General features: G+C 47.9%; 1 protein-coding gene across 7 annotated transcripts in view; it reads right to left on the bottom strand.

Moving 5' to 3' along the window:
* The window catches only part of ARMC9 (armadillo repeat containing 9), a 134677-nt gene that overhangs the window by 77868 nt on the left and 42523 nt on the right, over positions 1–14286 (bottom strand). For all 7 annotated transcript variants that reach the window (XM_069103261.1, XM_069103265.1, XM_069103264.1 and 4 more), the window contains 2 exons: positions 7820–7854; positions 694–805 (listed from right to left, as the gene is read on the bottom strand). In XM_069103261.1, coding sequence (XP_068959362.1) covers positions 694–805; positions 7820–7854 — 147 coding nt within the window. The remainder of the gene's footprint in view (positions 1–693; positions 806–7819; positions 7855–14286) is intronic.

Below are 14286 nucleotides of genomic sequence, written 5' to 3'. Positions count from 1 at the left end.
TCCTTCTGTCCATCTCTCTTTTTCTCTTTCCTTCTGTCCATCTCTCTCTTTTTCTCTTTCCTTCTGTTAATTTGTCTTTTTCTTTCCCTCTCTCTCTCTTTTTCTCCTTCTCTCTGTCTCTTCCTCCACCCCTTTCTCTGTCTCTTTCCCCCCTAATATCTGGCCTGCCAGCTGACTTTCTACCACTTATCTACCAGGAAGTGGTGATGACATTGTAGGCTGGGTCTAGATTGTGGCAAGCCTTGAACGCTGAATAGTCTCATGAGGGAGGTTTCCTCTCAAGTACCTTCAAAGCTGAAATGTCAGCCTTAGCTGCAGAGGGCACCAGCACCCCCAGGCCCCTCAAAACAATGGTCTCTACCTGCAGGAAAGGTCCCTAAGGAGACAGCAGGTGCCAGCAGCTGCCGCTACCAGCTTACAATGACCTGGGGACAGTAACTGAGCCATGGGCTGGCACAGGATCTTATGGCCCTATTGAATCTACTGGGCTACTAATAGCAGGGTGCTTTCCATACAGAAGGCACTTAATAACTGAAGGGTTATCAAGACTCATTTCTAAAAGGGCATTCACGGCTTCCTATTTTTCTCCCATGCATTTTCTCCCTGTCCACTTTAATGACATGGGCCCCGTGAGGACCAGGAGGAGGCCTGCTCCCTTCTGGCTCCAGGGCCCGGGGCCCAGGGCACACCTACCCAGCGCAGAGCCTGCAGCAGAAAGGCCTTCAACCGGTCATTCCCAAAGGTCAGATCTTTCTTCAGTTTCTCATAATCCAGGGAGGGAAGCAGTGGAATTTCCTTCAGCTTCCTGCTCAGGACAAGATGAAAGGAAAAGGAGTTTCCTTGTTAGAGCACCTTGGTAAGTGATCCCTGAATTTCAAGATGGGAAGGCTGGGAGAGGGCACTCCAACATCCCCAGTGAGGGGCCATCCAACCTCTGCTCAAAGACTCCCACAAAAGGGGAGCCCCCCCAAAGGCCTCCCCCTTACCTGGACAGCTCTCACTGGGAGAAGTGTTCCTCACATCAAGCCTGAATTAGATCAGTCTCGGTACCCTTCCCCCAATGCTGAGGCCAAACAGGACAAACTTAATTCCTCCTCCACAAAGCAGCCCTTAAGAAACTATGCTGGTCCTTCCCCCGTCCCAGGCCCCCATCTTCTCTTCTCCTGGCTAAGCCTCCCAGGGGTTCCTTCAGCTGGTCCTGCTATGATGTGACTCAAGGCCCTGCCCACCCTGGCTGCCCTCCTCTGGGTCCTCTCTAGCTCATCACTGTCCCTCTTAAACCCGGGCCCCGGACTGTCACCAGCCACAGCCTGCAGTTGGTTTAACAGAACAAAAGGGGCCGAAGCCCTGGGCAGCTTCACTGGTCTCTAGCAACAATAATAATACTAACAGCCAGCACAAACTGAGCATCTCACTCAGATCAGCAAAACATCCCTGGGAGAAGCACACTATTCTTATTGTCCCCATTTTACAGGGGAGGAGACTGAGGCAAGCAGCATCGACATGACTCACACAGCTAGTGTCTGAGGCATCCTGACTCCAAGGTCAGCACTCTATCTACCCATCATCACCTGAAAATTGTGGTTGCCTGCTGGTGTAGGGAGATGATGGTTCAAAGATGACCTTTTTGACACCTTCCCATCTCCTGCAATGTCTGGCCATGGCCTTCAGTGATCCATCACATGGTGACTAGCACAGGCCTGCCCCTTCCAAAACAATAAGGCCTACTTTTCAACTTAGGGAGGGAGACAAGAGTTCCAGAAAGATTTTGAACAACGTTAATGTATTGTAATACATATGTTACTGGAAAGGTATATTGCCTTCTATGGGGATTTAAACATTTTTTTTGGTCTCTCTCGTATTATATTTTAAATTCTATTTTCCAAAATCTCTTCCTCCTCCTTCTCCAATTATTTAGGAGGTTAGAAAAACAAATCCCATTTCAAAAATGGGCAGTCATGCACAAGGAAGGAAGGGAGGAAGGGAGAGAAGAAAATGCGCTTCAGTTTGTGCCCTGAATTAAAAATGAAATTTAAAAACCACTTGTCCTCTGAATTTACTAGGAGGTGGGCACCATGTGTCATTGAGGCCTTTGGAACTGCGGGGGGGTCAATGTGCTGCTCAGGATCACTGAGTCTTTCACAGGTGATTAGCACTGTCATATTCCTGTTCCTGTTCCAACATTAGTGGTCTGCTGCTTCTGCTCACTTTGCTTTGAATCAGTTTCCAAGTTTTCCCCAGGACACCACCACCTTTGTCATCTCTCATAGCACAATCACAGAACACAACTTTTTTAGTCATTCCCAATTGATGGGTACCTTCTCAATCTCCAATTCTTTGCCATCACAAAGACAGACCTAGGAGTCTGAGTCAAGGAGCCAAATTTATATATTTTAGAAATAAGAACTTTATCAGAGAAACTTGATACAAAAATATCCCTCTCATTTCCTGCTTTGCTTATAAAGTTAGATGCATTGGTTTTGTTTGTACAAAAACTTTTTAGTTTTATGTAATCACAATTATCCATTTTATTTCCTGTGAACCACTCATCTTGTTGGTCATGAATTCCTCCCCTACCCATAGATCTAACAGGTAATTTCTTTTATGCTCCTTTTGTTTCCTTATATCACCCTTTTTTGTTTAAATCAGGAGTGGGGAACTTGTGGCCTCAAGGCCACAGGTAGCCCTCTAATTCCTCAAGTGCAGCCTTCTGACTGAATCCAAATTTCATAGAACAAATCCCCTTAATAAAAGGATTTGTTCTGTAAAACTCGGACTCAGTGAAAAGGCCGCACCTGTGGACCTTGAGGCCATAGGTTCCCCACCTGTGATCTAAATCATGTACCCATTTTGAGCTGATTTTGGTATGAGGTGTGAGATACTGGTCTATGCCTAGTTTCTATTAGACTACTTTCCAGTTTTCCCAACAGTTTTTGTTAAAAAGTGAGTTTTTGCCCCTAAAGCTGAGATCTTTGAGTTTATCAAACATGAGGTTACCTAATCTATGCTACTGATTAGTCTCTATTTCTTACCCAGTACCAAAGTGTTTTGACGATTACCACTTTCTAATATAGTTTGAGATCATTTTGAGCTGATTTTGATATGAGGTGTGAGATACTGGTCTATGCCTAGTTTCTATTAGAATACTTTCCAGTTTTCCCATCCACATGTGCCTCATGAGTGAATTTATGAGGACACTGGCAATGTATCTTGTGGCCTTGTTAAGCTTTGTCTCCCCAGGAACAGAGATTGTCAAGAACTTGCCTCGGGTCAAGATGAAGAAAAGACCTCTCTTTGGGTATTAAATGTTGTGATGATGTCTTAACCTTGTGGTAGCTCAGGGGTAGATGGACTTTGTGCTCTCCACTGCCCCTTTGAGAAGGTGCTTGGAGTTAACGGATGATAATTGTAATTCGGTTGTGATGCAGGGGTGGGAAACTTTTGACTTTTTTGTGCTGTGTGACTGACTGTACTTTGTTTATGACTGGAAACTAATCTCCATTTGAGAAGAGAGACTTTGTGACTGACTAAATGAATGTACTTCCCAGGGGTGGAGTAGTACTTGGAAATTATTGAATTACACTTGGTGAATGCTGTGTCCCTGAATAAAATAGAGAGTTACTATGCCGGTATTCTGAACCTTGGAAGTTACATCTGTTTGGCATTACAATCACATCACCTCATTGTTTAATAAGCCCACTAAGTCCCTGAGTATCCCTGGGATCAAACATGAACTGCTCTGATCAGCATTTAAAGCCCTTCTCAGCCTGGCCCCAGCCTCCCTTATTCTGCATGGCCCAGGAACATTCTATATGACCACCCTTTAATTCACAGGCAGGTATCAGATTTCAAACTGTATTATTAAGCATAAATCATCATTAAAGCTATGTGGTACTGGCTAAGAAATAGAGGGGTGGGTCAAGGGAATAGATTAGGTACATAAGAAAGGGAGTAAATGACCAGAGTAACCCGGTATTTGATAAACCCAAAGACCCCAGCCTTGGGATTAAGAACTCACTATGACAAAAACAATATGGCTGAAAATGGGTACAGATCAACATCTTACATTGTATACCAAGTTAAGGTCAAAATTAGTACATGATTTAGACATAAAGGGTGATACCAAAGCAAATTAGGAGAGCAAGGAATGGTTTACCTGTCAGACCTATGGAGAAGGGAAAAAATTTTGCTCAAACAAGAGATAGTATAACAAGTAAAATGGATAATTGTGATTATATTAAACTAAAACCATATTAAACTGTTTTGCAAAACAGAACCAATGCGACCAACATTAGAAGGGAAGCAGAAAGCTGGGAAACAATTTTTACAGCCAGTGTCTCTGATAAAGGCCTCATTTCTCAAATATAAAGAGAACCAAGTCAAATTTATAAGAATACAAGTCATTCCTCAATTAATAAATGGTCAAAGGATATGAACAGGCAGTTTTCAGATGAAGAAGTTTAAAGTTATCTGTAGTCATATAAAAATGTTCTAAATTGCTATTGATTAGAGAAACATAAATCAAAACAACTCTGAGCTACCACCTCACACTGATCAGACTGGCTAATATGACAGAAAAGAAAATGATAAATTTTGGAGAGGATTTGGGAAAACTGGGACACTAATTGGTGGAATTATGAAATGATTCAACCATTCTGAGAAGCAATTTGGAACTATGCCCAATGGGCTATAAAACTGTGCATACCCTTTGATCCAGCAATACCACTTCCAGTTCGGTACATCAAAGAGATCATAAGGAGAAATTCAGGACTTATGTATACAAAAATATTTAAAGCATTTCTTTTTATGGCTTCAAAGAACTGGAGTTGAGGGGATGCCTATCAATTGAGGGATGGCTGAACAAATTATAGTATACAAATGTAAAGGAATGCTATCATGCTATAAGAAATGATGAGCAGATGGATTTCAGAAAAACCTGCAAAGACAAATATCAACTGATACTGAATGACGTGAGCAGAACCAGGGGGACAATGTACATAGTAACAGCAACACTGTGTGATAATCAACTCTGAATGACTTAGCTCTTCTCGGCAACACAATGATCCAAGACAAGTCCAAAGGAATCATGATGAAAAATGAGATCCTTCTCCAGAGAAAGGACTGATGGAGAACGAATGCAGAAGGAAGCCAACCGTTTCTGCTTTCTTTATTTTCTTCATGATTTTTTCCTTTTGGTCTGTTTTTCTTTTACAACATGACTAATATGGAAATGTTTTATATGATTACACACATATGTAATCTATATCAAACTGTTTATTCTTTTAGGGAAGAAAGAAGGAGGGAGAAAAATTTAAACTTGAAATAACAAAATGAATGTTAAAAATTGTCTTTACATGTAATTGGAAAAAAAATACTATTTAAAAAAATTCACAGGCAGCTTATTTGGGTTGTGCCTGTGGACCAGAGGCCTGGACTTAGAGGCAGAAGTAACTTGAGTCTGAATCCTGGCTCAGACACTTACTAGCTGGGTGACCATGAGCAAGTCACCTGACCTCTCTCAGCCTCAGTATTTCATCTGTAAAATGAGGGTGACGATAACAGTGCCTACTTCCCAAGGCTGTCTTGAGGATTAAATGAAATCACAACTAGAAGGTGCTTCACCAGCCTTAAAGGGCCCTAGAAAGCCTAGCCATTGTGATGACAGTCTGGCTGAGCCTTTCTGTTGCTCCTCTGCCACACCTTTGCCCAAGCTGTGCCCATACCCTGACTGGCCTCCTTCCTCCCCTCCGCCTCTCAGACTCTCTCCTGCCCTCCAGGCTGGGCTGAAGCACCTCCTCCAGCTGGCCTCTTCTGACAGGCCGTCCTCTCACAAAAAGGACCTTGTGCTGACCCTCCCTTGCTCTGTCCACTCTCTTGTTTTCTCTTGCACTTGTTTTCTCTTCCAAGAGAGGGTCAGATTCTTGAGGGCAGGGACTGCTTCCTCCTGGCCTTGGCCTGCTCAGCACTCAGGACAGTGCCTGGAGTAGAACGGCCACTTTAAAAACCCTCACTGACCGACTGACTGTCACGTGTGGCAGCCTGGTCTGGGCATGCGCTTCGCCTCTGGCACTTTGGAGACTGTTCTGTTCTATGACTTAGGGTCATACAACACAGGAAGTAGGGTGGTGTTCAAAGAGAAGACTGTTTTGGGGGAAAACTTGGGCTCATCCAAAGGAAAGACAATGCAGCCTGCTCTCCCCCTCCTCTGGACCCTGGGTCCAGCTCACCTGCTGTACCCAATAAAGATGTGTGTGTGTGTGTGTACAGATGTGTGTACAGGTGGCAAGTGTATATCCACATACATACACACGTATGTCTGTAGACAAGGCAGGCACTCTAGTCTGCCTGGCTTTTCCTGTGAAGCTTTAAGCTGAATTCCCTAGCATGGTTATAGGTCTCATCAATGGTCAGAGGTGTGATGGAATCAGGACAGGTGAAGGTGACGAGGAAGAGGGATGGGGCTGAGGGTGGGAAAGGTCTCTGACTTTTTCACTGCCCCCAAAAGGTGACAAATAGGAAACATCAGCAGCCGTTGTCCTCAGGATGCACTCCTGCATAGATGGCTCTTTCCTAAGCACAATTTCCCCACCTAGGAAGGGCATCCTTGACCAGAACATGCCAAGGGCACTGGCAGAGGCTTGCTGGAGCCAGAGGCCCTGTCTTTGCCAGCACCCAACAGACAGAAGGACACAAGGTCTCTTTTTTTTTTTTTTTGAGAAGGGAAGGCAAGGTAGCTAGGTGGCACAGTGAATAGAGCACTGGCCCTGGAGTCAGGAGGACCTGAGTTCAAACGCAACCTCAGACACTTGACACCCTTACTAGCTATGTGACTTTGGGCAAGTCACTTAACCCCAACTACCCCCAAAAAAAAAAAAAAAGAGAAGGGAAGGCAAGGCATTTGGGGTTAAGTGACTTACCTAAGGTCACAAAGCTAGTAAGTGTCAAGTGTCTGAGTTCGGATTTGAACTCAGGTCCTCCTGACTCCAGAGCCTGTGCTTTATTCACTGTGTTATCTAGTTGCCCCACAAGGTCTCTTTACGCTACTGGACACTGACTATTGTCTCAGTGGAGCCCAAGCCTGCCTTAGGGCCACTCTTCCACCAAAGTATCTCATATGCATAAGTCAGAATTACACGAGATTCCTTGAAAGACACAAGAGCTTGCTTTGATGGACAACCTTCCGATTACTAAAATCAAACAAGCCATGCCGCAGAGATGCCTCCGTTTGCCAAGGTGCTGGCACTGCCAGGCTGCAGACTCTCCACAGGCCTCTGCCTGTCTCAGCACAGAAATCATGAGCCTGCAAGGGGCCCGTTCTGCAGGCAGACCACAGGCCTCCGATCACAAGTCCTTCTTTTTCCTAAATTGGCCCAACCAGAACTTGTATTTGAGGGCACTACTTGTTCCCTCTGGAGTCACAGCCTTCTCCAGATCCAGGCTTTAGAAGACCCTTCACAAGCTCCATTCTTGGCATTCACACTTTCAAACACTAACCACGTCCAAATAGCAATCAATCCATCAGGAAGTGCTTCTGGAGTGCCTACTGTGTGCCAAGCAGTCAGGAGCCCAGAGGCGCCAGAGCTCCCGGTCCCATTCCTGCCACGGCCTTCCTCTGCCTGCTGATACCGTGAGGCGCCCTGGGGAGATAGCTCTCAAGCCCTGCTCCTCACTACCACTCTCATCCTACCATTAAGCTGTCCCTGGACACAAAGACATGGAGGGTGGGGGCTCACGGCCTCTGCTCTTCAGGCCTTGCAGCCGGCTGTACAGTCTCCATTACTAAGACCCCCCAGAAAGGATTCTGCAAACAAGTACTTACGCCGGTGCCAGGGAGGCCCTCAGCATGGTGGAAGCCTGGGAAGGAACAAGAGAAGGAAGAGCCGTTAACACGTAAAAATGGAACAAACGCAGGGCGTCCCGAGGGACGCGTCAATGACTCAGAGCCTCTGCTAGGCCTCTGGACGGCCTGCATGGTCAGTGGCCCAGGGAGCTGCTCTCGCCCTCAGGTCGCCAGATACTCTGCCCAAGAAGATTCTCCTAGGCCAAGGCTTGGCCATCGCTGGTGGGAACAAAACAAGGTCAGTGACTCCAAGAGACGCTCTTTGGGGAAGCGTCCCTAACGACTCTGGTTTGACATGAGGGAAGACGTGAACCTGTGGGAGGCACGTGGATCTGGGTTTGAATCTGCTCTTTCCCCATTCTCCCTGAGCTTTCAGAGAGATGTAAGAGCTTTACTCTCTCAAGTCAAGTCTACTCTATCTATGACTGGCTGCTGCAGAGTTTGAGAATATTTGAAACTAATACAAAAGATCCCCATCAGGGCTCTACTCTACGCAGCCACAGCCCTACACCTGGGGCTGCATTGTGATAAAGCACGCCCTGACTGGGGGGCGGGGAGCATTCACTGTCTAGTAGGGCGATATCGCACAGACACAAAGAATAACAATAAAAATAAAACCTCATCAGTGTAGAAGAGAGGCACAAGCAAAGTGCTAGGGGAGACCCGAGACAGGAAAAGTTGATATTGATAGAGGATTCAGGAAGACTTCTTGGGGAAGCTCGGATCTGAGCTGAGGAATGGAATTGGGAGGTAGGTGGGAGGCAGAATTTCAGGCATCAGAATGATGTGATTGGAGGCCCCTAGGCTGGAGATAGACTGGTATGACTGACATTGCCAAGAGAGAGAATGAAGAAAGAGAAGGGACTTTTGGGGCTTGGGAGAGGCCAAGACAAAGAAGGACCAGTGAAAGAGGAGGGTCCAGAGAAGAGATTGAGGCATCAGGAGGAATACTGCAGACCAACTGAGGAAAAGGAGGTCTGGAAAAGAAGTCGGTGGATTTGGGAGCTTGGAGGCCACTTGGCCACTTTGGGGTGGGAAATTTTTGCATCCTGAACTAAGGGAGTTGGATGAGAGTGGAAGGTAAAGCAGTAGAGTACCCTGGGGGTGGGTCTTGGGGGAGTTCAATGGCTGACTGCCTTAGTTTCCCCCAAGTGAAAAATGGGGATGAGAGCCCCTGCCTTCAAGGGCTGTGAAAGTATGCTTGGCACACAGCAGGCGCTTAATAAATGCTCATTCCCTTCCCCTTTAGAGACAGACATCTTTTACAAGAAGTCTGACTGGGAAGGGGAGGGGAGGGATGGGACAAGCTTGAAGGGGTCTTGACTTGGAAGACCTGAGTATGTTTGTAGCTTGGTGAGAAAAGGCCATGGAAAGGGACGCCTTGTTGCTGGCGGCCGTCAGCACTTCAGTTTCTAGTGCTGTCCATGAAGCCTTTCATTTCAGACTGTGGAGTCTGAAAAGGCCTTAAAGGTCTGGCCGGAATCCGGACAGGAGCCTCCTGGGCATCACCCCTACCAAATGGTCAGCCAGGCTGTGCCAGTGGGGAGTACCCAGGCTGCCGCCACTACCAGCAGCTTCTCCAGTCATCCTGCCTCCATCTGCCCTGGCAGGTTTTGCAGGAAAAGTACAATCCTGTCTCCACAAGGCAGACACATGAGGACGGTGGCTCCTGCCTTGGCCTCAGTCACCCAGGGGCGGGCTGGCCTTTCTAGAGCAGGGTTTGGGCCTTGCTTTGAAAGTTACAAAGACTGGACAGTCAAGTGTGCCCCCTGGTGGCCATCACTGCCCAGCACCCCACCCTGGCTTTAGTGAGGTTCTAATTAATTCCTTTCAGCTTCCCCAGGAGATGCTGGCTCTAATACAGACAGGAGGCAGGGCATGATCCTGGCCCTGCTTAGTCGGGGTTTGGGAGTGAGCTGGTTGGTGAGTGACCAGAGTTCAGGGTAAAAGCCCACCTGAAGGTGCCTGAGGCCCTGTGCTCAGAGCGGACCCTGGTTCTGACTGAGCTGGCTCCTGGGACCAGGCAGAGGCCTGGGGCCACATGGAGAGACCAGACGGCTCTGGGTGCTGGCACTGACCTCCAGGTCATAGACGCACAGACTGTCAGAGCTGGGAGGGCCCTGGGACTGCCTGGTTAGCATTTGGAGTCTTTAACCCACGGGAGGCTCTGCATGGTGGGGGAGCCCCCCACCCCCTCCCCCAGGCCTTGGGGGCCTGTGCCTGTCTGGTTGGCTCCAACCTGCTCCTCCCTCTGCCTTTGTAGCAGGGTTGTGGCACTTCTTACTCCCCCAACCCATACACACATCTCCCCCTCCCCCCCTCCCGCCTCTATCTTGAGTCCCAAGCGACTTTACCTCTGTCTGCCTCAGTCTACCCCTTTACAGAGCAAGGATCAAACAGCACCCTGTGCCCAGGGCTGTGGGAGCATCCTAGAAGATAATGATGTGGCCTGGGATTCTAGGCTAGAGCTGCAGGGAGGGTAGGACGGAAGCTCATTTGGACAGCTTACAGGTAGGAGGCCGAGAGTTGGGGAACACTCCTGGCTGGCCAAGGAAGGATCCATGACAGCTGAGGTGAACTGGAGGGCTCAGGGCCTCCCTACATCATTAGCCTGGTCCATACCACACCCTGGATATCCTCTCAACCACTGTTCTAAATCCCCTCTGGAGCAGAGATCAGGGAAAAGAAGGAATGAAATCTTTTCTCCCCTACCACATACATTTTCTTCTTTTTTTCTTAAGCAATTGGGGTTAAGTAACAGGCTCAAGGTTACACGGCCAGTTATTTTTGTGTGGGTGCAGAGTATCTGATGCTGGAACCAATCTGGGTCTCCAGACTCACTGCTCCACCTGGCCGCCCCCACATACACTTTCAAGTTTCACCAGGGAATCAAAATCAAATCAGTTTTGCCCCTGGCCCCAGAACAGGGGTGTCCACCCACTTTCCAAAGGCTCTACTATCGGTCTGTCTGACATCCCAGACCAGAACTCCCCAGGCTACCACTCCCCTCAAGGCCTGGCCTCCCCCATTAAAAGTAAAGAAAGTAAAGCCTTGTTTTTGTATTTGCCCTCTTCATACAGGGAACAGAGCCTGGTACTTAGGAAGCAATGAATAAATGCTTTTTCATTCATTTATTCACATGGGCTGTGAGGCTGGCAAAAGGCCCTCCCCCCCCCTCCAGCCGGCAAAAGCCCCTCGAGGCAGGCAAAGGTGGCTGAGGCCCAGGCAACCCTCTCCCTGGTTCTGCTCTTCCTCATTAATCAGGTGTTCCCAGTGTGTGTGCTGGCCTTTGCCTTCCTAGGCTCAGGCTTCTCTTTCATAAGCCGTTCCATTTGGCAGGCTCTCGACGTAGGCGCCCAGAAATCGCTGTCAAAGTCATTCACCAGGGGCACAAGCAACTGCAGAGTCTTTTTTTCGAAAGGGGGAAAATTCTGCCTATGGCTGCCCTCCACAGCAAGGGGTTTAGCAAACAAGTCTGTCACCCAGCACACAGTGGAAACTCAAGTTTCCCAAGTGGCAGGAAGCCATGGAGCCCAGTGTTGGGGGCGCACCTGTGACAGCTCCAAGAGGAAGCGGTAGAGACGGGTAAGGGGAAGCCAGCGGAAGACACAGTCAGGCCTTTTGGTTTGGACAGTGGGTACAGGAACAAGAGAGGGAGGAGACTGGGGAGGGGATCGCGTAGCTGGTTTAGTTTTCTTTTTGGATGTTGGTAGGGAGAACTACAGCTGAGGAAATGTCCTCCCTCTGCCAATGCAGCTCTGCAGCTCACTGCCTCAGAGAAAGATGGGCACTGAGAGGAAGACTGCCTGCCCAAGGTCACCCACCAGGAGGGGCTGGAGACAGAACTTGAACCCAGGCCTCCAGACCCTGAGGAAGGCAGGCTATCTCTATCCCTCTCTGTCTGTCATCTCAGGGTCAAGGGAGGAACAATGAGCGGGGAGTGTGTCAGGGTCTAATACAGACCGCCTGGACAGAAAGGAGAAAAGGCAGAGGCCAAAGCTAGCGTAAAGCCCAGGTGTGCTGATAGGGGCCTCCATTATGCCGACACAGGCCAGGTGCGCTCTATGGAGAGCTGAGCAGCCCCCAACTACTTGGCTTACTTCGGTGTTAACTTCATCCTTCCAAGAGGCTGGGGAACCAACAAGGGGGACTTTGGGTCTGGATCAGATTCTCACCAGCCCGCAGAAGTTGGTCACTGTGGCAGAAAGGGAGGGAGCCTTTCAAGGGCCATAACTACCCCCTCCTCCAGAGGAAAGTCAGGGCTGCGGGGACGCGCCCCTGGACCTGACAAGCGAGAAGCTCAAAGGATTCTGCAAGTCTGCCGGGACCCTGTGCACAAAAATGCTCCCGAGAAGTTGGCCAGGAGGGATGAGGCACACTCAAGAATAAAATCTGGAAGACTCAAAGGCAAATGATTTCATTAAAAAGAAAAAATGGGAGTTGTCCAAAGAGACAGATGTAGCTACAGAGAACTCAGTGACCGCCTGAAGGTGGCAGTGAGCGGAGGTAGCGAGGCCTGGTCAGAGCTAAGAGTCAGAGGGAAGGCTCCAGGGAGGGAGGGAGGGAGGATGCCGACAAAGCAGAGGAGGGGGAGAGCCACCACCCGCCTCCTCTGGTTTGGGAAGGAGGGGACAGAGAGGGTTAAAAGGACGCCCACGTTCAGCAGGAACCAAGGGAGTGAGCAGCCAGCTGCCTGGCCAGAACTCCGATGAGCCTCTAAAAGAGCTGCCAAATGTGACTTTGGAGACACTCGGCGACATCTGAAAGATCACAGAGGAAAAGTGAGGAAGGGAAATGAGAGCGATGCAAGAACATCATGAAAAAGAGTCAACAGCTTGGCCAAGGAGGCAGAAAAAACAACACCTTAAAAACAGGCCAAATGGTAAAAGAGGCACCAAAACCACGCCAAGAGAAGAATGCCTTGAAAAGTAAAACTGGCCAAATGGAAAAAGAGACGCAAAAGCTCAGTGAAGAATTAATTCCTTTAAAATAAGAACTGGGCAAGTGGAAGCTAAGTGACTCCACATGACACAAAGAAACAATAAAACAAAATCAAAAGAATGAAAAAAAATACAAGAAAATGTGAAATATCTCATTGGAAAAACAACAGATCTGCGAAATAGATCCAGGAGATATGATTTAAGAATTACTGGACTACCCAAAAGCCATGATAAAAAAATGAATCTAAACATCATTTTTCAAGAAATTATCAAACTGCCCTGATATTCCAGAACCAGGGGGTAAAAGAGAAACTGAAAGAATCTACTGACCACATCCTGAAAGAGATCTCAAAAGGAAAACTCCCAGGAATATTTTGGCCAAATTCAGAGCTCCCATGTTAGAGAGAAAAATACTACAAACAGCCAGAAAGAAACCATTCAAGTTGCATGGAACACAAGATTTAGCAGCTCCTACATAAAGGACAGGAGGGCTTGGAATATGATATTCTGGAGGGCAAAGGAGCTAGAATTACAACCAAAAATCTGAGAAAAACTGAATATAATCCTTCAGTGGAAAAATGGACATTCAATGAGATTGAGGGTTGTCAAGCATTCCTGATGAAAATCTGATGAATAGAAAATCTGACTTTCAAACAGAAGGCTCAAGAGAAGTACAAAAAAGTAAGCAGGAAAGAGAAATCATAAGGGGCTTCATAAGGTTAAACGGTGGCAAGAGGACGCTTTTAACTCCTCTCAGTACTAAGCCAATTAGAAGGGGCATACATAGACAGAGGGCAGGGGTGTGAGTGGAGTGTGCTGCAATGATTATCTAAAACAATAAAGTTAAGGGGTGAAGAAGAGGGGTGCACTGGGAGAAGGGGCAAGGGAGAGGCAGAATGGGGTAAACGATCTGCTGTAAAAGAGGTGAGATAAAGCTTGGGGGTGGGGTGGCAAAGGTGAACCTTATTCTCATCAGGTGGGTATAAAAATCTACATTACCACACAGGAAAGTAGGAGGGGAAAGGAACAGGAGAAGAGGAGGCTGATAGAAGGGAGGGCGGACTGGGGGAGGGAAAAGTCAGAGGCAAAATACTTTGGAGAATGGACAGGGTGAAAGGAGAAAGAGTGAGCTAAACAGGAGAAAAATAGGAGGGAGGGAAATAAGTCGTTAGTAATTATAACTGGGGGAAAAAAAGCTTTGGGTTTCCAAGGGCAGAGGAGAAGGTCTAGAAAACTCCTGAAGGGGAGCAGTCAGGGGGGTGTCCAGAGTAAAGGAAGGAGCTCAGAGCACAGGGAACACCTGCCCACTGCCTGCCCCAGAGGCAGTCAGGAGAGGATCCTGCAGCTGAAGTGCTGGAAGATGAAAGGGCCACTGGTCTGAGGGGCCAGGGCACCACGGACCTCTGCTACCTGAGACTCGGCTATGCAGCCGAGTGTAGCCTCGAGCTTCAGAGACCAGACCTGAAAGGAGCTGATTTGCACACACGTATGTGCATGCGTACCCAG

This window comes from Petaurus breviceps, unplaced genomic scaffold, assembly GCF_028583685.1.
Source record: "Petaurus breviceps papuanus isolate PSGF00001 unplaced genomic scaffold, PetGlider_PUasm1.0 567, whole genome shotgun sequence".
In the NCBI taxonomy this organism is placed as follows: domain Eukaryota; kingdom Metazoa; phylum Chordata; class Mammalia; order Diprotodontia; family Petauridae; genus Petaurus; species Petaurus breviceps.
The sequence above is the reverse complement of the archived record's forward strand: the minus strand, read 5'-3'. Positions and strand labels throughout refer to the sequence as shown.